Raw genomic sequence first — 26,466 nt, forward strand, 5'->3', positions numbered from 1 at the left:
ACTCCCTGAGAGACAGACAGTGTCTTATAACACAGTGACCTCGCTGGGTGGCAGGGTGAGTCTCTACTCCCTGAGAGACAGACAGTGTCTTATAACACAGTGATGTCGCTGGGCGGCAGGGTGAGTCTCTACTCCCTGAGAGACAGACAGACAGTGTCTTATAACACAGTGATGTCGCTGGGTGGCAGGGTGAGTCTCTTCTCCCTGAGAGACAGACAGTGTCTTATAACACAGTGACCTCGCTGGGCGGCAGGGTGAGTCTCTACTCCCTGAGAGACAGACAGTGTCTTATAACACAGTGACCTCGCTGGGTGGCAGGGTGAGTCTCTACTCCCTGAGAGACAGTCAGTGTCTTATAACACAGTGACCTCGCTGGGTGGCAGGGTGAGTCTCTACTCCCTGAGAGACAGACAGTGTCTTATAACACAGTGACCTCGCTGGGTGGCAGGGTGAGTCTCTACTCCCTGAGAGACAGACAGTGTCTTATAACACAGTGACCTCGCTGGGTGGCAGGGTGAGTCTCTACTCCCTGAGAGACAGACAGTGTCTTATAACACAGTGACCTCGCTGGGTGGCAGGGTAAATCTCTACTCCCTGAGAGACAGACAGACAGACAGTGTCTTATAACACAGTGACCTCGCTGGGTGGCAGGGTGAATCTCTACTCCCTGAGAGACAGACAGTGTCTTATAACACAGTGACCTCGCTGGGTGGCAGGGTGAGTCTCTACTCCCTGACAGACAGACAGTGTCTTATAGCACAGTGACCTCGCTGGGTGGCAGGGTGAATCTCTACTCCCTGAGAGACAGACAGACAGTGTCTTATAACACAGTGACCTCGCTGGGTGGCAGGGTGAGTCTCTACTCCCTGACAGACAGACAGACAGTGTCTTATAACACAGTGACCTCGCTGGATGGCAGGGTGAGTCTCTACTCCCTGAGAGACAGACAGACAGTGTCTTATAACACAGTGATGTCGCTGGGTGGCAGGGTGAGTCTCTACTCCCTGAGAGACAGACAGTGTCTTATAACACAGTGACCTCGCTGGGCGGCAGGGTGAGTCTCTTCTCCCTGAGAGACAGACAGACAGTGTCTTATAACACAGTGACCTCGCTGGGTGGCAGGGTGAGTCTCTTCTCCCTGAGAGACAGACAGACAGTGTCTTATAACACAGTGACCTCGCTGGGTGGCAGGGTGAATCTCTACTCCCTGAGAGACAGACAGACAGTGTCTTATGACACAGTGACCTCGCTGGGTGGCAGGGTGAGTCTCTACTCCCTGACAGACAGACAGTGTCTTATAACACAGTGACCTCGCTGGGTGGCAGGGTGAATCTCTACTCCCTGAGAGACAGACAGACAGTGTCTTATAACACAGTGATCTCGCTGGGTGGCAGGGTGAGTCTCTACTCCCTGAGAGACAGACAGTGTCTTATAACACAGTGACCTCGCTGGGCGGCAGGGTGAGTCTCTACTCCCTGAGAGACAGACAGACAGTGTCTTATAACACAGTGACCTCGCTGGGTGGCAGGGTGAGTCTCTTCTCCCTGAGAGACAGACAGTGTCTTATAACACAGTGACCTCGCTGGGTGGCAGGGTGAGTCTCTACTCCCTGACAGACAGACAGACAGTATCTTATAACACAGTGACCTCGCTGGGTGGCAGGGTGAGTCTCTTCTCCCTGAGAGACAGACAGACAGTGTCTTATAACACAGTGACCTCGCTGGGTGGCAGGGTGAGTCTCTTCTCCCTGAGAGACAGACAGACAGTGTCTTATAACACAGTGACCTCGCTGGGTGGCAGGGTGAGTCTCTTCTCCCTGAGAGACAGACAGACAGTGTCTTATAACACAGTGACCTCGCTGGGTGGCAGGGTGAGTCTCTTCTCCCTGAGAGACAGACAGACAGTGTCTTATAACACAGTGATGTCGCTGGGCGGCAGGGTGAGTCTCTTCTCCCTGAGAGACAGACAGACAGTGTCTTATAACACAGTGACCTCGCTGGGTGGCAGGGTGAGTCTCTACTCCCTGAGAGACAGACAGACAGTGTCTTATAACACAGTGACCTCGCTGGGTGGCAGGGTGAGTCTCTTCTCCCTGAGAGACAGACAGACAGTGTCTTATAACACAGTGATGTCGCTGGGCGGCAGGGTGAGTCTCTTCTCCCTGAGAGACAGACAGACAGTGTCTTATAACACAGTGACCTCGCTGGGTGGCAGGGTGAGTCTCTACTCCCTGAGAGACAGACAGACAGTGTCTTATAACACAGTGACCTCGCTGGGTGGCAGGGTGAGTCTCTACTCCCTGAGAGACAGACAGACAGTGTCTTATAACACAGTGACCTCGCTGGGTGGCAGGGTGAGTCTCTACTCCCTGAGAGACAGACAGACAGTGTCTTATAACACAGTGACCTCGCTGGGCGGCAGGGTGAGTCTCTTCTCCCGGAGAGACAGACAGACAGTGTCTTATAACACAGTGACCTCGCTGGGTGGCAGGGTGAGTCTCTACTCCCTGACAGACAGACAGACAGTGTCTTATAACACAGTGACCTCGCTGGGTGGCAGGGTGAGTCTCTACTCCCTGAGAGACAGACAGACAGTGTCTTATAACACAGTGACCTCGCTGGGTGGCAGGGTGAGTCTCTACTCCCTGACAGACAGACAGACAGTGTCTTATAACACAGTGACCTCGCTGGGCGGCAGGGTGAGTCTCTTCTCCCTGAGAGACAGCATGCTCTCCACGTGCATGGCAATGACCCGACACAGCTCCAGACCCTAAACACACACACACACATATAACATGACATAGTTACAATGTGTGTGTGTAGGTGTGTATACACCATGTGTGTGTGTTGGTACAGGTGCTTGTGTGTGTGTGTATGATGTGTGTGTTACCTGTTTCAGCTGTATCTGTGAGTGTGTGTGTGAGTGTACCTGTTTCAACTGTATCTGTGAGTGTGTGTGTGTGAGTGTACCTGTTTCAGCTGTATCTGTGAGTGTGTGAGTGTGAGTGTGAGTGTGAGTGTGAGTGTGAGTGTGAGTGTGAGTGTGAGTGTGTGTATGATGTGTGTGTGTTTACCTGTTTCAGCTGTATCTGTGTGACCCTGTGAGAGGTCAGATCTCCCAGAGTGAGGTCTACGTAGGGGTAGCTGGTCCCTGCCGAGGGTCTCTGGGTGCGGGTGGACTGCACCTCCGCCAGAGGGACCACTGTCTGCAGCTCCTGCACCACAGGGACCAACCATACAATTACTACAATTACCTGCACCAGGGGGACCACTGTCTGCAGATCCTGTACCCCAGGAACCAACCATACAATTACTACTACTACCTGCACCAGGGGGACCAATGTCTGCAGATCCTGTACCCCAGGAACCAACCATACAATTACTACTATTACCTGCACCAGGGAGACCACTGTCTGCAGATCCTGTACCCCAGGAACCAACCATACAATTACTACTATTACCTGCACCAGGGGGACCAATGTCTGCAGATCCTGTACCCCAGGAACCAACCATACAATTACTACTATTACCTGCACCAGGGAGACCACTGTCTGCAGATCCTGTACCCCAGGAACCAACCATACAATTACTACTATTACCTGCACAAGGGGGACCACTGTCTGCAGATCCTGCACCACAGGGACCAACCATACAATTACTACTATTACCTGCACCAGGGGGACCACTGTCAGCAGATCCTGTACCCCAGGGACCAACCATACAATTACTACTATTACCTGCACCAGGGGGACCACTGGCTGCATATCCTGTACCCCAGGAACCAACCATACAATTACTACTATTACCTGCACCAGGGAGACCACTGTCTGCAGATCCTGTACCAGAGCGACCAACCATACAATTACTACTATTACCTGCACCAGGGGGACCACTGTCTGCAGATCCTGTACCCCAGGAACCAACCATACAATTACTACTATTACCTGCACCAGGGGGACCACTGTCTGCAGATCCTGTACCCCAGGGACCAACGATACAATTACTACTATTACCTGCACCAGGGGGACCACTGTCTGCAGATCAGGTACCCCAGGGACCAACCATACAATTACTACTATTACCTGCACCAGGGGGACCACTGTCTGCAGATCCTGTACCACAGGAACCAACCATACAATTACTACTATTACCTGCACCAGGGGGACCACTGTCTGCAGATCCTGTACCCCAGGAACCAACCATACAATTACTACTATTACCTGCACAAGGGGGACCACTGTCTGCAGATCCTGTACCAATGGGACCAACCATACAATTACTACTATTACCTGCACCAGGGGGACTACTGTCTGCAGATCCTGTACCAATGGGACCAACCATACAATTACTACTATTACCTGCACCAGGGGGACCACTGTCTGCAGATCCTGTACCAATGGGACCAACCATACAATTACTACTATTACCTGCACCAGGGGGACCACTGTCTGCAGATCCTGTACCCCAGGAGCCAACCATACAATTACTACTATTACCTGCACCAGGGGGACCACTGTCTGCAGATCCTGAACCCCAGGAACCAACCATACAATTACTATTATTACCTGCACCAGGGGGACCACTGTCTGCAGATCCTGTATTACAGGAACCAACCATACAAATACTACTATTACCTGCACCAGGGGTGACCACTGTCTGCAGATCCTGTATTACAGGAACCAACCATACAAATACTACTATTACCTGCACCAGGGGGACCACTGTCTGCAGATCCTGTATTACAGGAACCAACCATACAATTACTACTATTACCTGCACCAGGGGGACCACTGTCTGCAGATCCTGTACCCCAGGAACCAACCATACAAATACTACTATTACCTGCACCAGGGGGACCACTGTCTGCAGATCCTGTACCCCAGGAACCAACCATACAATTACTACTAATACCTGCACCAGGGGGACCACTGTCTGCAGATCCTGTACCCCAGGGACCAACCATACAATTACTACTATTACCTGCACCAGGGAGACCACTGTCTGCAGCTCCTGTACCCCAGGGACCAACCATACAATTACTACTATTACCTGCACCAGGGGGACCACTGTCTGCAGATCCTCTACCCCAGGAACCAACCATACAATTACTACTATTACCTGCACCAGGGGTGACCACTGTCTGCAGCTCCTGTACCCCAGGGACCAACCATACAATTACTACTATTACCTGCACCAGGGAGACCACTGTCTGCAGCTCCTGTACCCCAGGGACCAACCATACAATTACTACTATTACCTGCACCAGGGGGACCACTGTCTGCAGATCCTCTACCCCAGGAACCAACCATACAATTACTACTGGGGCGGGTCTTAGTGAGCAGAGTGGGCGGGACTTAGTGAGCAGAGTGGGCGGGACTTAATGAGCAGAGTGGGCGGGACTTAGTGAGCAGAGTGGGCGGGACTTAGTGAGTGATGTGGGCGGGATTTAGTGAGCAGAGTGGGCGGGACTTACGTGAGTGTCCTTGTTTAGAAAGTGCAGTCCATTTTGATTGACAGCCAAGATACAGGGAGTGTAGATGGAGCCACTGCTGCTAGACTGGACGTAGAAGAAGGAGGAGCCAAACATGGGGAACGCACTGACCAGACCTGGGGAGGGAGGGGGGGAGCACAGTCAGACACACACATGGGGAACGCACTGACCAGACCTGGGGAGGGAGGGGGGGGAGCACAGTCAGACACACACACAATATATCCTGGGGTGTACGTCACAGGAGGTTGGTGGCACCTTAATTGGGGAGGACGGGCTCGTGGTCTGGAGGTGTAATGACATTATTCTGAGCCATCCTCCCCTCAGCAGGTACACGACACGTCCAAAAGTATGTGGACACCTGCTAGTCCAACATCTCATTCCAACGTCATGGTTATCAATATGGAGTTGGTCCCCTATTTCTGCTACTATAACAGCCTCCACTCTTCTGGGAAGGCTTTTCTCTAGATGTTGGAACATTGCTGTTATAACAGCCTCCACTCTTCTGGGAAGGCTTTCCACTAGATGTTGGAACATCGCTGCTATAACAGCCTCCACTCTTCTGGGAAGGCTTTCCACTAGATGTTGGAACATCGCTGCTATAACAGCCTCCACTCTTCTGGGAAGGCTTTCCACTAGATGTTGGAACATTGCTGCTATAACAGCCTCCACTCTTCTGGGAAGGCTTTCCACTAGATGTTGGAACATTGCTGCTATAACAGTCTCCACTCTTCTGGGAAGGCTTTCCACTGGATGTTAGAATCATTGCTGCGGGGACTTATTTCCATTAAGCCAAATGAGCATTAGTGAGGTCGGGAACTGATGTTGGGGGATTAGGCCTGGCTCACAGTCGGTATTCCAATTCATCCCACACCGATCACAACAAACAATTTCTGTATGGACCTCGCTTTGTGCACGGGGGCATTGTCATGCTGAAACAAGAAAGGGCCTTCCCCAAACTGTTGCCACAAAGTTGGAAGCACAGAATGTCATTGTATGCTGTAGCGTTAAGATTTCCCTTCACTGGAACTAAGGGGCCCGAACCATGAAAAACAGCCCCAAACCATTATTCCTCCTCCACCAAACTTTACAGTTGGCACTATGCATTGGGGCAGGTAGCATTATACTGACATCTGCCAAACCCAGATTCGTCCGTCGGACTGCCAGATGGTAAAGTGTTAATTATCACTCCAGAGAAGACACTGCTCCAGAGTCCAATGGCGGCGAGCTTCACACCACTCCATCCGACGCTTGGCATTGCGCGTGGTGTTCTTAGTCTTGTGTGCGGCTGCTCGGCCACGGAAACCCATTTCATAACGCTCCCTACGAACAGTTATTGTGTTGACGTTGCTTCCAGAGAAAGTTTGGAACTCGGTAGTTCGAGGACAGACAATTTTTACACACTATATTCTTCAGCACAATTACTACTATTACCTGCACCAGGTAATATACATATGTATATATTAATATATATATATATAAATTCATACACTATATTCTTCAGCACTCGGCGGGTCCTGTTCTGTGAGCTTGTTTGTCCTGTCCTTTGCGGCTGAGATGTTGTTGCTTCTAGATGTTTCCACTTGACAATAACAATAACAACAATAATGACAGTAACAGCACTTACAGTTGACAGGCAGCTCTAGCAGGGCAAAAATTTGACAAACTGACTTGTTTGGAAAGGTGGGATCCTATGACAGCGCTACTTTGAAAGTCACTGAGCTCCTCTGTAAGGCCATTCTACTGCCAATGTTTGTCTATAGAGATTGCATGGCGGTGTGCTCGATTTGATACACCTGTCAGGGTATGGCTGAAATAGCCAAATCCACTCATTTGAAGGGGTGTCCACATACTTTTGTATATGTATTGTATGTGTGTTAGGTGTGTGTCTGTGTCGTACCCAGGAACTGAGCTTTGGCCTGGTGCGGGTTGAGGGTCTGGACCTGCTGCATGTGCTGCGTTACCATGGTGACCCATGCCTGGGGGGGCTGCTTCCCAAAAAGAAGGGGGGGGATGTACTCTGATAACTCATGGCTGGCGAGAGAAAGAAGGGAGAAAAGGAGAAATAAAAATAAAATAATAATGTTTCTCAGTTCTCAGGGTTTTTACATGACAGAGAGATGACATAGAGATGACATAGAGATGACATAGAGATGACATAGAGATGACATAGAGATGACATAGATGACGTAGGGATTATGTAGAGATTACATAGAGATTACTTAGAGATGACATAGAGATGACATAGAGATGACATAGATATGACATAGAGATGACATAGAGATGACATAGAGATGACAGAGATGACGTAGGGATTATGTAGAGATTACATAGAGATTACTTAGAGATGACAGAGATGATGTAGGTATTATGTAGAGATTACTTAGAGATGACATAGAGATGACATAACGATGACATAAAGATGATGTAGGTATTATGTAAGAGATGCCGTAAAGATGACGGAGAGATTACATAGAGATGAAATAGAGATTACAGAGAGATGATGGAGATATGACATAGATATGACATAGAGATGACATAGAGATGACATATAGATGACATAGAGATTACAGAGAGATGAAAAAGTGCATTCGGAAAGAATTCATTCCTTTCCTTTTTCCACATTTTGTTACGTTACAGCCTTATTCTAAAATTGATTATATTACATTTTTTCATCATCAATCTACACACAATACCCCTGTAACGTTCGTCATATTCCTCCTCCTCGGACGAGGAGGAGCATTGATCGGACCAACACGCAGCGAGGTATGTAGACATGAATTTAATTGACAAGACGAACACTGACACGAAATACACTTGATAACTTACAAAAACAACAAACGACGTTAACCTTTTCTATTGTCAAGGTGGATACCACATCTTAAACAGACCTGAACTTGTGAACATATAACATGAACGCACGAACAGGAAAAAACGAACGAACGAGACAGTACCGTGTGGTGCGACATACACAGCAACATGGTTCTCAATCAGAGGAAACAAAAACAATGGAAAACAGGTCAGGAACGTGACAGAACCCCCCCCTCAAGGTGCGAACTCCGGGCGCACCCCTAAAACTCAAGGGGAGGGTCTGGGTGGGCATCTGTCCGCGGTGGCGGCTCCGGCGCAGGACGAGGACACCACTCCACCATTGTCTTTGTCCCCCTCCTTAGCGTCCCTTGAGTGGCGACCCTCGCCCCCGACCCTGGTCCAGGAACCTTCACCAAGGCCCCTCCTAAATAGCGGAGACAACTCAGGACATAGAGGTAGCTCAGGACAGAAAGGTAGCCCAGGACAGAGAGGTAGCCCAGGACAGAGAGGTAGCCCAGGACAGAGAGGTAGCCCAGGACAGAGAGGTAGCTCAGGACAGAGAGGTAGCCCAGGACAGAGAGGTAGCTCGGGACAGAGAGGTAGCTCAGGACAGAGAGGTAGCTCAGGACAGAGGGGCAACTCCGGACTGATGGACAGCTCCGGACTAGATGTAGCTCCGGACTATATGGCAGCTCATGACTGGACTGGAGGGCAGCTCATGACTGGAGGGCAGCTCATGACTGGAGGGCAGCTCATGACTGGAGGGCAGCTCATGACTGGAAGGCAGCTCATGACTGGAGGGCAGCTCATGACTGGAGGGCAGCTCATGACTGGAGGGCAGCTCATGACTGGAGGGCAGCTCATGACTGGCTTAAGCCTCTGGCTGCTCCTGTCTGGCGGAAGGCTCTGGCTGCTCCTGTCTGGTGGAAGGCTCTGGCTGCTCCTGTCTGGCGAAAGGCTCTGGCTGCTCCTGTCTGGCGGAAGGCTCTAGCGGCTCCTGTCTGGCGGAAGGCTCTAGCGGCTCCTGTCTGGCGGAAGGCTCTAGCGGCTCCTGTCTGGCGGACGGCTCTAGCGGCGCTTGGCAGACGGACAGCTCAGACGGCTCTGGGCAGACGGGCAGTGCAGACGGCTCTGGGCAGGCAGGCAGCTCAGATAGCGCTGGGCAGACGGCAGACTCTGGCCGGCTGAGGCGCACTATAGGCCTGGTGCGTGGTACCGGAACTGGAGGTACCGGGCTAATGACACGCACCTCAAGGCTAGTGCGGGGAGCAGCAACAGGACGCACAGGACTCTGGAGAGGCACAGGAGGCTTGGTGCGTGGTGCCGGAATTGGTGGTACCGGGCTGGAGACACGCACCATAGGGCGAGTGCGTGGAGGAGGAACAGGGCTCTGGGGACGCACAGGAGGCTTGGTGCGTGGTGCCGGAACTGGTGGTACCGGGCTGGAGACATGCACCATAGGGCGAGTGCGTGGAGGAGGAACAGGGCTCTGGAGACACACTGGAAGTCTGGTGCGTGGTGTAGGCACTGGTGGTACTGGGCTGGGGCGGGGAGGTGGCGCCGGATATACCGGACCATGCAGGCGTACTGGCTCCCTTGAGCACTGAGCCTGCCCAACCTTACCTGGTTGTATGCTCCCCGTAGCCCGACCAGTGCGGGGAGGTGGAATAACCCGCACTGGGCTGTGTAGGCAAACCGGGGACACCATGCATAAGGCTGGTGCCATGTATGCCGGCTCGAGGAGACGCACTGGAGACCAGACGCATTGAGCCGGCTTCATGGCACCTAGCTCAATACTCAATCTAGCCCTACCAGTGCGGGGAGGTGGAATAACCCGTACCGGGCTAAGCACACGTACAGGACACACCGTGCGCTTTACCGCATAACACGGTGCCTGCCCGTACTTTCGCTCTCACCGGTAAGCTCGGGGAGTTGGCGCAGGTCTCCTACCTGACTTCGCCACATTCCTCTGTAGCCCCCCCCAAGACATTTTTGGGCTTGACTCTCCGGCTTCCAGCCTCGCTTACGTGCTGCCTCCTCATACCACCGCCTCTCGGCTTTAGCTGCCTCCAGCTCTTCACGAGGGCGGCAATATTCTCCAGGTTGTGCCCAGGGTCCTTTACCGTCCAGTATTTCCTCCCATGTCCAGAAATCCTGTTTATGTTGCCGCTGCTGTCGCTGCTGCCCGTTACCCCCTGCTTGATCCTTTGTTGGTGGGTGATTCTGTAACGTTCGTCATATTCCTCCTCGGACGAGGAGGAGCATGGATCGGACCAACACGCAGCGAGGTATGTAGACATAATGAATTTAATTGACAAGACGAACACTGACACGAAATACACTTGATAACTTACAAAAACAACAAACAACGTTAAACAGACCTGAACTTGTGAACATATAACATGAACGCACGAACAGGAAAAAACGAACGAACGAGACAGTACCGTGTGGTGCGACGTACACAGACACAGCAACAATCACCCACCAACAAACAGTGTGAACACCCTACCTTAATATGGTTCTCAATCAGAGGAAACGTCAAACACCTGCCCCTAATTGAGAACCATATCAGGCAACACATTGAACCCAACATAGAAACACATAACATAGAATGCCCACCCCAACTCACGCCCTGACCAACTAAACAAAATACAAAAACGACGGAAAACAGGTCAGGAACGTGACAACCCCATAATGACATCACAATACCCCATAATGACATCACAATACCCCATAATGACATCACAATACCCCATAATGACAAAGCGAAAACAAGTTTTTAGAAAGGACTCTCAGACCATGAGAAACAAGGTTCTCTGGTCTGATGAAACCGTGATTGAACTATTTGGCCTGAGTGCCAAGTGTCACGTCTGGAGGAAACCTGGCACCATCCCTACGGTGAAGCATGGTGGTGGCAGCATCATGCTGTGGAGATGTTTTTCAGGGCAGGGACTGGGAGACTAGTCAGGATCGAGGGAAAGATCAACAGAGCAAAGTACAGAGAGATCCTTGATGAAAACCTGCTCCAGAGCTCCTAGGACCTCAGACTGGGGTGAAGGTTCACCTTCCAACAGGACAACAACCCTAAGCACACAGCCAAGCCAACACAGGAGTGGCTTAGGGACAAGTCTCTGAATGTCCTTGAGTGGCCCAGCCAGAGCCCGGACTTGAACCCAATCGACGATCTCTGGAGATCGCTCTGCAGCGACGCTCCCCATCCCACCTGACAGAGTTTGAGAGGATCTGCAGAGAAGAATGGGAGAAACTCCCCAAATACAGGTGTGCCAAGCTTGTAGCATCATACCCAAGAAGACTCGAGGCTGTAATCACTGCCAAAGGTGCTTCAACAAAGTACTGAGTGAAGGGACTGGATACTAATGTAAATGTCATATTTTAGTATTTAATTTTTAATACAGTTGCAAAAATGTCTGTCATTTTGGGGCATTGATGAGGGAATTAACAATTGAATCAATTTTAGAATAAGGCTGTAACGTAACAAAATGTGGAAACCACCAACCACCTCCTCCATAATGCACCGTATACAGCAACCACCTCCCCCATAATGCACTGTATACAGCAACCACCTCCCCCATAATGCACTGTATACAGCAACCACCTCCCCCATAATGCACTGTATACAGCAACCACCTCCCCCATAATGCACTGTATACAGCAACCACCTCCCCCATAATGCACTGTATACAGCAACCACCTCCCCCATAATGCACTGTATACACCAACCACCTCCCCCATAATGCACCGTATACAGCCACCACATTTACATTACATTTAAGTCATTTAGCAGACGCTCTTATCCAGAGCGACTTACAAATTGGAAAGTTCAAACATATTCATCCTGGTCCCCCCGTGGGGAATGAACCCACAACCCTGGCGTTGCAAGCGCTATGCTCTACCAACTGAGCCACACGGGACCGGCACCACCTCCCCCATAATGCACTGTATACAGCAACCACCTCCCCCATAATGCACTGTATACAGCAACCACCTCCCCCATAATGCACTGTATACAGCAACCACCTCCCCCATAATGCACTGTATACAGCAACCACCTCCCCCATAATGCACTGTATACAGCAACCACCTCCCCCATAATGCACTGTACCACCTCCCCCATAATGCACTGTATACAGCAACCACCTCCCCCATAATGCACTGTACCACCTCCCCCATAATGCACTGTATACAGCCACCACCTCCCCCATAATGCACTGTATACAGCAACCACCTCCCCCATAATGCACTGTATACAGCAACCACCTCCCCCATAATGCACTGTACCACCTCCCCCATAATGCACTGTATACAGCCACCACCTCCCCCATAATGCACTGTATACAGCCACCACCTCCCCCATAATGCACTGTACCACCTCCCCCATAATGCACTGTATACAGCAACCACATCCCCCATAATGCACTGTATACAGCAACCACCTCCCCCATAATGCACCGTATACAGCAACCACCTCCCCCATAATGCACTGTATACAGCAACCACCTCCCCCATAATGCACTGTATACAGCAACCACCTCCCCCATAATGCACTGTATACAGCAACCACCTCCCCCATAATGCACTGTATACAGCAACCACCTCCCCCATAATGCACTGTACCACCTCCCCCATAATGCACTGTATACAGCAACCACCTCCCCCATAATGCACTGTACCACCTCCCCCATAATGCACTGTACCACCTCCCCCATAATGCACTGTATACAGCAACCACCTCCCCCATAATGAACTGGATACAGCCACCACCTCCCCCATAATGCACTGTATACAGCAACCACCTCCCCCATAATGCACTGTACCACCTCCCCCATAATGCACTGTATACAGCAACCACCTCCCCCATAATGCACCGTATACAGCAACCACCTCCCCCATAATGAACTGTATACAGCAACCACCTCCCCCATAATGCACTGTACCACCTCCCCCATAATGCACTGTATACAGCAACCACCTCCCCATAATGCACTGTATACAGCAACCACCTCCCCCATAATGCACTGTATACAGCAACCACCTCCCCCATAATGCACTGTATACAGCAACCACCTCCCCCATAATGCACTGTATACAGCAACCACCTCCCCCATAATGCACTGTATACAGCAACCACCTCCCCCATAATGCACTGTACCACCTCCCCCATAATGCACCGTATACAGCGACCACCTCCCCCATAATGCACTGTATACAGCAACCACCTCCCCCATAATGCACTGTATACAGCAACCACCTCCCCCATAATGCACTGTATACAGCAACCACCTCCCCATAATGCACTGTATACAGCAACCACCTCCCCCATAATGCACTGTATACAGCAACCACCTCCCCCATAATGCACTGTATACAGCAACCACCTCCCCCATAATGCACTGTATACAGCAACCACCTCCCCCATAATGCACTGTACCACCTCCCCCATAATGCACCGTATACAGCAACCACCTCCCCCATAATGCACTGTACCACCTCCCCCATAATGCACTGTATACAGCAACCACCTCCCCCATAATGCACTGTATACAGCAACCACCTCCCCCATAATGCACTGTATACAGCAACCACCTCCCCCATAATGCACTGTATACAGCAACCACCTCCCCCATAATGCACTGTATACAGCAACCACCTCCCCCATAATGCACTGTATACAGCAACCACCTCCCCCATAATGCACTGTATACAGCAACCACCTCCCCCATAATGCACTGTATACAGCAACCACCTCCCCATAATGCACCGTATACAGCAACCACCTCCCCCATAATGCACTGTATACAGCAACCACCTCCCCCATAATGCACCGTATACAGCAACCACCTCCCCCATAATGCACTGTACCACCTCCCCCATAATGCACTGTATACAGCAACCACCTCCCCCATAATGCACTGTATACAGCAACCACATCCCCCATAATGCACTGTATACAGCAACCACCTCCCCCATAATGCACTGTATACAGCAACCACCTCCCCCATAATGCACCGTATACAGCAACCACCTCCCCCATAATGCACCGTATACAGCAACCACCTCCCCCATAATGCACCGTACCACCTCCCCCATAATGCACTGTACCACCTCCCCCATAATGCACTGTATACAGCAACCACCTCCCCCATAATGCACACAGCAACCACCTCCCCCATAATGCACTGTATACAGCAACCACCTCCCCCATAATGCACCGTATACAGCAACCACCCTCCCCCATAATGCACTGTACCACCTCCCCCATAATGCACTGTATACAGCAACCACCCTCCCCCATAATGCACTGTACCACCTCCCCCATAATGCACCGTATACAGCGACCACATCCCCCATAATGCACCGTATACAGCGACCACATCCCCCATAATGCACCGCAGTACAAGTTCTTACATGCTGGGTATGAACGTGACGTCCTTGGCTCTGTGTTGTAGAGCCGATAGTTTAGAGATCTGGAGGAAGTGCTGCTCAGAGACTTTACCTCTGGGCAGGATGTTCATCAAGCCCTTACGGTAGTCTGGAAGCACCTGTTATAAAGCGTCGTAACACAGAGCAGACTGTTATACCTGGTTATAATGCATCATAGTGTTGTTATACCTGGTAATAATGCATCATTGTGTTGTTATACCTGGTTATAATGCATCATTGATATGTTATACCTGGTTATAATGCATCATAGTGTTGTTATACCTGGTTATAATGCATCATTGTGTTGTTATACCTGGTTATAATGCATCATAGTGTCATTATACCTGGTTATAATGCATCATAGTGTTGTTATACCTGGTTATAATGCATCATAGTGTTGTTATACCTGGCTATAATGCATCATTGTGTTGTTATACCTGGTTATAATGCATCATTGTGATGTTATACCTGGCTATAATGCATCATAGTGTTGTTATACCTGGTTATAATGCATAATAGTGTTGTTATACCTGGTTATAATGCATCATTGTGTTGTTATACCTGGTTATAATGCATCATAGTGTTGTTATACCTGGTTATATTTCATCATTGTGATGTTATACCTGGCTATATTTCATCATAGTGTCGTTATACCTGGTTATATTGCATCATTGTGTTGTTATACCTGGTTATAATGCATCATAGTGTTGTTATACCTGGTTATATTTCATCATAGTGTTGTTATACCTGGTTATATTTCATCATTGTGATGTTACACCTGGTTATAATGCATCATTGTGATGTTATACCTGGTTATAATGCATCATAGTGTTGTTATACCTGGTTATAATGCATCATAGTGTTGTTATACCTGGTTATATTTCATCATAGTGTTGTTATACCTGGTTATATTTCATCATAGTGTTGTTATACCTGGTTATAATGCATCATTGTGTTGTTATACCTGGTATAATGCATCATTGTGATGTTATACCTGGTTATAATGCATCATAGTGTTGTTATACCAGGTCATAATTTATCATAGCATTGTTATACCTGGCTATAATGCATCATAGTGTTGTTATACCTGGTTATAATGCATCATAAGGCAGAGCTGGTTATATTACCTGGTTATAATGCATCATAGTGTTGTTATACCAGGTCATAATGCATCATAAGGCAGAGCTGGTTATATTACCTGGTTATAATGCATCATAGTGTTGTTATACCTGGTTATAATGCATCATGATGTTATACCTGGTTATAATGCATCATACTGTCGTTATACCTGGTTATAATGCATCATTGTGTTGTTATACCTGGTTGTAATTCATCATGTTGTTATACCTGGTTTTATTGCATCATTGTGTTGTTATACCTGGTTATAATGCATCATAAGGCAGAGCTGGTTAGTATACCTGGTTATAATGCATGGTGACACAGAGCTCGTTGTCAAATTTAAGCGGCTGAGTCCAGATGACCCTCCTGAACCACAGACTGTAGTTACTGTCCACTGGCTCCGCCTCCGTCGCAATGTCCAGGATGTACTCCCTCTTATTGAGGGGACGGACATTCTGACCTGCAGACGGACGGACGGACAGACAGACAGACAGACAGACAGACAGACAGACAGACAGACAGGAAGATACAAACTGTAAAATTAAAGTAGGTACAGTGTGACCTGACCTGTATTATAGTATAGACAGTGTGTGTGTGTGTGTGTGTGTGTGTGTGTGTGTGTGTGTGTGTGTGTGTGTGTGTGTGTGTGTGTGTGTGTGTGTGTGTGTGTGTGTGTGTGTGTGTGTGTGTGTGTGTGTACCTCTTTTCGTGACCAGGAAGACAGCGTACTCATCAATGGCCTCTAGTCTGTGTAGACCCATCTCGTAACACAGCTCCTCTATCACATCTAGCGCCACCTGCAGCAAAGGAGGACACATGATCAGAACCCACTGTAATACACAGAGAGAGTTACACACAACATGATCAGAACCCACTGTAATACACAGAGAGAGATACACACAACATGATCAGAACCCACTGTAATACACAGAGAGAGATACACACAACATGATCAGAACCCACTGTAATACACAGAGAGAGATACACACAACATGATCAGAACCCACTGTAATACACAGAGAGAGATACACACAACATGATCAGAACCCACTGTAATACACAGAGAGAGATACACACAACATGATCAGAACCCACTGTAATACACAGAGAGAGATACACACAACAGGACATGATCAGAACCCACTGTAATACACAGAGAGAGATACACACAACATGATCAGAACCCACTGTAATACACAGAGAGAGATACACACAACATGATCAGAACCCACTGTAATACACAGAGAGAGATACACACAACATGATCAGAACCCACTGTAATACACAGAGAGAGATACACACAACATGATCAGAACCCACTGTAATACACAGAGAGAGATACACACAACAGGACATGATCAGAACCCACTGTAATACACAGAGAGAGATACACACAACATGATCAGAACCCACTGTAATACACAGAGAGAGATACACACAACATGATCAGAACCCACTGTAATACACAGAGAGAGATACACACAACATGATCAGAACCCACTGTAATACACAGAGAGAGATACACACAACATGATCAGAACCCACTGTAATACACAGAGAGAGAGATACACACAACATGATCAGAACCCACTGTAATACACAGAGAGAGATACACAACATGATCAGAACCCACTGTAATACACAGAGAGAGATACACACAACAGGACATGATCAGAACCCACTGTAATACACAGAGAGAGATACACACAACATGATCAGAACCCACTGTAATACACAGAGAGAGATACACACAACAGGACATGATCAGAACCCACTGTAATACACAGAGAGAGATACACACAACATGATCAGAACCCACTGTAATACACAGAGAGAGATACACACAACATGATCAGAACCCACTGTAATACACAGAGAGAGATACACACAACATGATCAGAACCCACTGTAATACACAGAGAGAGATACACACAACATGATCAGAACCCACTGTAATACACAGAGAGAGATACACACAACATGATCAGAACCCACTGTAATACACAGAGAGAGATACACACAACAGGACATGATCAGAACCCACTGTAATACACAGAGAGAGTTACACACAACATGATCAGAACCCACTGTAATACACAGAGAGAGATACACACAACAGGACATGATCAGAACCCACTGTAATACACAGAGAGAGATACACACAACATGATCAGAACCCACTGTAATACACAGAGAGAGATACACACAACATGATCAGAACCCACTGTAATACACAGAGAGAGATACACACAACAGGACATGATCAGAACCCACTGTAATACACAGAGAGAGTTACACAAAACATGATCAGAACCCACTGTAATACACAGAGAGAGATACACACAACATGATCAGAACCCACTGTAATACACAGAGAGAGATACACACAACATGATCAGAACCCACTGTAATACACAGAGAGAGACACACAACATGATCAGAGCCCACTGTAATACACAGAGAGAGATACACACAACATGATCAGAACCCACTGTAATACACAGAGAGAGATACACACAACAGGATTAGAACCCACTGTAATACACAGAGAGAGATACACACAACATGATCAGAACCCACTGTAATACACAGAGAGAGATACACACAACAGGACATGATCAGAACCCACTGTAATACACAGAGAGAGATACACACAACATGATCAGAACCCACTGTAATACACAGAGAGAGATACACACAACATGATCAGAACCCACTGTAATACACAGAGAGAGATACACACAACATGATCAGAACCCACTGTAATACACAGAGAGAGATACACACAACATGATCAGAACCCACTGTAATACACAGAGAGAGATACACACAACATGATCAGAACCCACTGTAATACACAGAGAGAGATACACACAACATGATCAGAACCCACTGTAATACACAGAGAGAGATACACACAACATGATCAGAACCCACTGTAATACACAGAGAGAGATACACACAACAGGACATGATCAGAACCCACTGTAATACACAGAGAGAGTTACACACAACATGATCAGAACCCACTGTAATACACAGAGAGAGATACACACAACATGATCAGAACCCACTGTAATACACAGAGAGAGATACACACAACATGATCAGAACCCACTGTAATACACAGAGAGAGATACACACAACAGGACATGATCAGAACCCACTGTAATACACAGAGAGAGATACACACAACATGACATGATCAGAACCCACTGTAATACACAGAGAGAGATACACACAACATGACATGATCAGAACCCACTGTAATACACAGAGAGAGATACACACAACAGGACATGATCAGAACCCACTGTAATACACAGAGAGAGATACACAGGACATGATCAGAACCCACTGTAATACACAGAGAGAGATACACACAACATGACATGATCAGAACCCACTGTAATACACAGAGAGAGATACACACAACAGGACATGATCAGAACCCACTGTAATACACAGAGAGAGATACACACAACATGATCAGAACCCACTGTAATACACAGAGAGAGATACACACAACATGATCAGAACCCACTGTAATACACAGAGAGAGTTACACACAGCATGATCAGAACCCACTGTAATACACAGAGAGAGATACACACAACATGATCAGAACCCACTGTAATACACAGAGAGAGATACACACAACATGATCAGAACCCACTGTAATACACAGAGAGAGATACACACAACAGGACATGATCAGAACCCACTGTAATACACAGAGAGAGTTACACAGGACATGATCAGAACCCACTGTAATACACAGAGAGAGATACACAGGACATGATCAGAACCCACTGTAATACACAGAGAGAGATACACACAACATGATCAGAACCCACTGTAATACACAGAGAGAGATACACACAACATGATCAGAACCCACTGTAATACACAGAGAGAGTTACACACAACAGGACATGATCAGAACCCACTGTAATACACAGAGAGAGTTACACACAACATGACATGATCAGAACCCACTGTAATACACAGAGAGAGATACACACAACATGATCAGAACCCACTGTAATACACAGAGAGAGATACACAGGACATGATCAGAACCCACTGTAATACACAGAGAGAGATACACACAACATGATCAGAACCCACTGTAATACACAGAGAGAGATACACACAACATGATCAGAACCCACTGTAATACATAGAGAGAGATACACAGGACATGATCAGAACCCACTGTAATACACAGAGAGAGATACACACAACATGATCAGAACCCACTGTAATACACAGAGAGAGATACACACAACATGATCAGAACCCACTGTAATACACAGAGAGAGATACACACAACATGATCAGAACCCACTGTAATACACAGAGAGAGATACACACAACATGATCAGAACCCACTGTAATACACAGAGAGAGATACACACAACAGGACATGATCAGAACCCACTGTAATACACAGAGAGAGATACACACAACATGATCAGAACCCACTGTAATACACAGAGAGAGATACACACAACATGATCAGAACCCACTGTAATACACAGAGAGAGATACACACAACAGGACATGATCAGAACCCACTGTAATACACAGAGAGAGATACACACAACATGATCAGAACCCACTGTAATACACAGAGAGAGATACACACAACAGGACATGATCAGAACCCACTGTAATACACAGAGAGAGATACACACAACATGATCAGAACCCACTGTAATACACAGAGAGAGATACACACAACATGATCAGAACCCACTGTAATACACAGAGAGAGATACACACAACATGATCAGAACCCACTGTAATACACAGAGAGAGATACACACAACATGATCAGAACCCACTGTAATACACAGAGAGAGATACACACAACATGATCAGAACCCACTGTAATACACAGAGAGAGATACACACAACATGATCAGAACCCACTGTAATACACAGAGAGAGATACACACAACATGATCAGAACCCACTGTAATACACAGAGAGAGATACACAGGACATGATCAGAACCCACTGTAATACACAGAGAGAGATACACACAACATGATCAGAACCCACTGTAATACACAGAGAGAGATACACACAACATGATCAGAACCCACTGTAATACACAGAGAGAGATACACACAACATGATCAGAACCCACTGTAATACACAGAGAGAGATACACACAACAGAACATGATCAGAACCCACTGTAATACACAGAGAGAGATACACACAACATGATCAGAACCCACTGTAATACACAGAGAGAGATACACACAACATGATCAGAACCCACTGTAATACACAGAGAGAGATACACACAACATGATCAGAACCCACTGTAATACACAGAGAGAGATACACACAACATGATCAGAACCCACTGTAATACACAGAGAGAGATACACACAACAGGACATGATCAGAACCCACTGTAATACACAGAGAGAGATACACACAACATGATCAGAACCCACTGTAATACACAGAGAGAGATACACACAACATGATCAGAACCCACTGTAATACACAGAGAGAGTTACACACAACATGATCAGAACCCACTGTAATACACAGAGAGAGATACACACAACAGGACATGATCAGAACCCACTGTAATACACAGAGAGAGATACACACAACAGGACATGATCAGAACCCACTGTAATACACAGAGAGAGATACACACAACATGATCAGAACCCACTGTAATACACAGAGAGAGATACACAACATGATCAGAACCCACTGTAATACACAGAGAGAGATACACACAACATGATCAGAACCCACTGTAATACACAGAGAGAGATACACACAACATGATCAGAACCCACTGTAATACACAGAGAGAGATACACACAACATGATCAGAACCCACTGTAATACACAGAGAGAGATACACAACATGATCAGAACCCACTGTAATACACAGAGAGAGATACACACAACATGATCAGAACCCACTGTAATACACAGAGAGAGATACACACAACATGATCAGAACCCACTGTAATACACAGAGAGAGATACACACAACATGATCAGAACCCACTGTAATACACAGAGAGAGTTACATACAACAGGACATGATCAGAATCCACTGTAATACACAGAGAGAGATACACACAACAGGACATGATCAGAACCCACTGTAATACACAGAGAGAGATACACACAACATGATCAGAACCCACTGTAATACACAGAGAGAGATACACACAACATGATCAGAACCCACTGTAATACACAGAGAGAGATACACACAACATGATCAGAACCCACTGTAATACACAGAGAGAGATACACACAACATGATCAGAACCCACTGTAATACACAGAGAGAGATACACACAACAGGACATGATCAGAACCCACTGTAATACACAGAGAGAGATACACACAACATGATCAGAACCCACTGTAATACACAGAGAGAGATACACAGGACATGATCAGAACCCACTGTAATACACAGAGAGAGATACACACAACATGATCAGAACCCACTGTAATACACAGAGAGAGATACACAACATGATCAGAACCCACTGTAATACACAGAGAGAGATACACACAACATGATCAGAACCCACTGTAATACACAGAGAGAGATACACACACCATGACATGATCAGAACCCACTGTAATACACAGAGAGAGATACACACAACATGATCAGAACCCACTGTAATACACAGAGAGAGATACACAGAACATGATCAGAACCCACTGTAATACACAGAGAGAGATACACAGGACATGATCAGAACCCACTGTAATACACAGAGAGAGATACACACAACATGATCAGAACCCACTGTAATACACAGAGAGAGATACACACAACAGGACATGATCAGAACCCACTGTAATACACAGAGAGAGATACACACAACAGGATCAGAACCCACTGTAATACACAGAGAGAGATACACACAACATGACATGATCAGAACCCACTGTAATACACAGAGAGAGATACACACAACATGATCAGAACCCACTGTAATACACAGAGAGAGATACACACAACATGATCAGAACCCACTGTAATACACAGAGAGAGATACACACAACAGGATCAGAACCCACTGTAATACACAGAGAGAGATACACAGAACATGATCAGAACCCACTGTAATACACAGAGAGAGATACACACAACATGATCAGAACCCACTGTAATACACAGAGAGAGATACACAGGACATGATCAGAATCCACTGTAATACACAGAGAGAGATACACAGGACATGATCAGAACCCACTGTAATACACAGAGAGAGATACACACAACAGGACATGATCAGAACCCACTGTAATACACAGAGAGAGATACACACAACAGGACATGATCAGAACCCACTGTAATACACAGAGAGAGTTACACAAAACATGATCAGAACCCACTGTAATACACAGAGAGAGAGATACACACAACATGATCAGAACCCACTGTAATACACAGAGAGAGTTACACACAACAGGACATGATCAGAACCCACTGTAATACACAGAGAGAGATACACACAACAGGACATGATCAGAACCCACTGTAATACACAGAGAGAGATACACACAACATGATCAGAACCCACTGTAATACACAGAGAGAGATACACACAACATGATCAGAACCCACTGTAATACACAGAGAGAGATACACACAACATGATCAGAACCCACTGTAATACACAGAGAGAGATACACAGGACATGATCAGAACCCACTGTAATACACAGAGAGAGATACACACAACATGATCAGAACCCACTGTAATACACAGAGAGAGATACACACAACATGATCAGAACCCACTGTAATACACAGAGAGAGATACACACAACATGATCAGAACCCACTGTAATACACAGAGAGAGATACACACAACATGATCAGAACCCACTGTAATACACAGAGAGAGTTACACACAACATGACATGATCAGAACCCACTGTAATACACAGAGAGAGATACACACAACATGATCAGAACCCACTGTAATACACAGAGAGAGATACACACAACATGATCAGAACCCACTGTAATACACAGAGAGAGATACACACAACAGGACATGATCAGAACCCACTGTAATACACAGAGAGAGATACACACAACATGATCAGAACCCACTGTAATACACAGAGAGAGATACACACAACAGGACATGATCAGAACCCACTGTAATACACAGAGAGAGATACACAACATGATCAGAACCCACTGTAATACACAGAGAGAGATACACACAACATGATCAGAACCCACTGTAATACACAGAGAGAGATACACACAACATGATCAGAACCCACTGTAATACACAGAGAGAGATACACACAACAGGACATGATCAGAACCCACTGTAATACACAGAGAGAGATACACACAACATGATCAGAACCCACTGTAATACACAGAGAGAGATACACACAACATGATCAGAACCCACTGTAATACACAGAGAGAGATACACACAACATGATCAGAACCCACTGTAATACACAGAGAGAGTTACACACAACATGACATGATCAGAACCCACTGTAATACACAGAGAGAGATACACACAACATGATCAGAACCCACTGTAATACACAGAGAGAGATACACACAACATGATCAGAACCCACTGTAATACACAGAGAGAGATACACACAACAGGACATGATCAGAACCCACTGTAATACACAGAGAGAGATACACACAACATGATCAGAACCCACTGTAATACACAGAGAGAGATACACACAACATGATCAGAACCCACTGTAATACACAGAGAGAGATACACACAACATGATCAGAACCCACTGTAATACACAGAGAGAGATACACACAACAGGACATGATCAGAACCCACTGTAATACACAGAGAGAGATACACACAACATGATCAGAACCCACTGTAATACACAGAGAGAGATACACACAACATGATCAGAACCCACTGTAATACACAGAGAGAGATACACACAACAGGACATGATCAGAACCCACTGTAATACACAGAGAGAGATACACACAACATGATCAGAACCCACTGTAATACACAGAGAGAGATACACACAACATGATCAGAACCCACTGTAATACACAGAGAGAGATACACACAACAGGACATGATCAGAACCCACTGTAATACACAGAGAGAGATACACACAACATGATCAGAACCCACTGTAATACACAGAGAGAGATACACACAACATGATCAGAACCCACTGTAATACACAGAGAGAGATACACACAACATGATCAGAACCCACTGTAATACACAGAGCGAGATACACACAACATGATCAGAACCCACTGTAATACACAGAGAGAGATACACACAACATGATCAGAACCCACTGTAATACACAGAGAGAGATACACAGGACATGATCAGAACCCTTTGTAATACACAGAGAGAGATACACACAACATGATCAGAACCCACTGTAATACACAGAGAGAGTTACACACAACAGGACATGATCAGAACCCACTGTAATACACAGAGAGAGATACACAACATGATCAGAACCCACTGTAATACACAGAGAGAGTTACACACAGTCTAGGAGACTGACAGAGACAGAAGGGAACAGACACAGTCTAGGAGACACAGAGACAGAAGGGAACAGACAAAGTCTAGGAGACACAGAGACAGAAGGGAACAGACACAGTCTAGGAGACACAGAGACAGAAGGGAACAGACACAGTCTAGGGGACTGACAGAGACAGAAGGGAACAGACACAGTCTAGGAGACTCAGAGACAGAAGGGAACAGACACAGTCTAGGAGACTGACAGAGACAGAAGGGAACAGACACAGTCTAGGAGACTCAGAGACAGAAGGGAACAGACACAGTCTAGGAGACTCAGAGACAGAAGGGAACAGACACAGTCTAGGAGACTCAGAGACAGAAGGGAACAGACACAGTCTAGGAGACTCAGAGACAGAAGGGAACAGACACAGTCTAGGAGACTGACAGAGACAGAAGGGAACAGACACAGTCTAGGAGACTGACAGAGACAGAAGGGAACAGACACAGTCTAGGAGACTGACAGAGACAGAAGGGAACAGACACAGTCTAGGAGACTCAGAGACAGAAGGGAACAGACACAGTCTAGGAGACTGACAGAGACAGAAGGGAACAGACACAGTCTAGGAGACTGACAGAGACAGAAGGTAACAGACACAGTCTAGGAGACTGACAGAGACAGAAGGGAACAACAGTCTAGGAGACTAGGAGACAGTCTAGGAGTCAATGAGACAGTCTAGGAGTCTAGGAGACAGTCTAGGAGACTCACAGACAGAAGGGAACTAGGAGACAGTCTAGGAGTCTAGGAGACAGTCTAGGAGACTCACAGAGCACGTCTTGATTTTCAGGTGCCGTTCGATGCCTCCTGGGAACAGGAACAGTTGTCTCTTGGAGCTCCTCCCTGCCTGTTAGAGGTCAGGGGTTAGACGTTAGGGGTCAGGGGTTAGACGTTAGAGGTCAGGGATTAGACATTAGAGGTCAGGAGTTTGAGGTTAGAGTTCAGGGATTAGACATTAGAGATTAAACGTTAGAGGTCAGAGGTCAGACATTAGATGTCAGACATTAGATTTTAGA

General features: G+C 46.8%; 1 protein-coding gene across 1 annotated transcript in view; it reads right to left on the reverse strand.

Annotated features, from left to right (window-relative positions):
• Positions 1 to 2,547: 2,547 nt before the first annotated feature.
• LOC129844361 (unconventional myosin-XV-like) overlaps positions 2,548 to 26,466 on the reverse strand; it is a gene marked incomplete at its 5' end in the record, with an annotated part of 207,290 nt that continues 183,371 nt past the window's right edge. Inside the window, 8 exons of the mRNA XM_055912680.1 lie at positions 2,548 to 2,769; positions 3,074 to 3,214; positions 5,473 to 5,606; positions 7,388 to 7,521; positions 14,725 to 14,858; positions 16,158 to 16,318; positions 16,559 to 16,655; positions 26,220 to 26,297. Of these exons, the coding sequence (XP_055768655.1) occupies positions 2,668 to 2,769; positions 3,074 to 3,214; positions 5,473 to 5,606; positions 7,388 to 7,521; positions 14,725 to 14,858; positions 16,158 to 16,318; positions 16,559 to 16,655; positions 26,220 to 26,297 (981 nt within the window). The remainder of the gene's footprint in view (positions 2,770 to 3,073; positions 3,215 to 5,472; positions 5,607 to 7,387; positions 7,522 to 14,724; positions 14,859 to 16,157; positions 16,319 to 16,558; positions 16,656 to 26,219; positions 26,298 to 26,466) is intronic.

This window comes from Salvelinus fontinalis, unplaced genomic scaffold, assembly GCF_029448725.1.
Source record: "Salvelinus fontinalis isolate EN_2023a unplaced genomic scaffold, ASM2944872v1 scaffold_0198, whole genome shotgun sequence".
NCBI lineage: Eukaryota > Metazoa > Chordata > Actinopteri > Salmoniformes > Salmonidae > Salvelinus > Salvelinus fontinalis.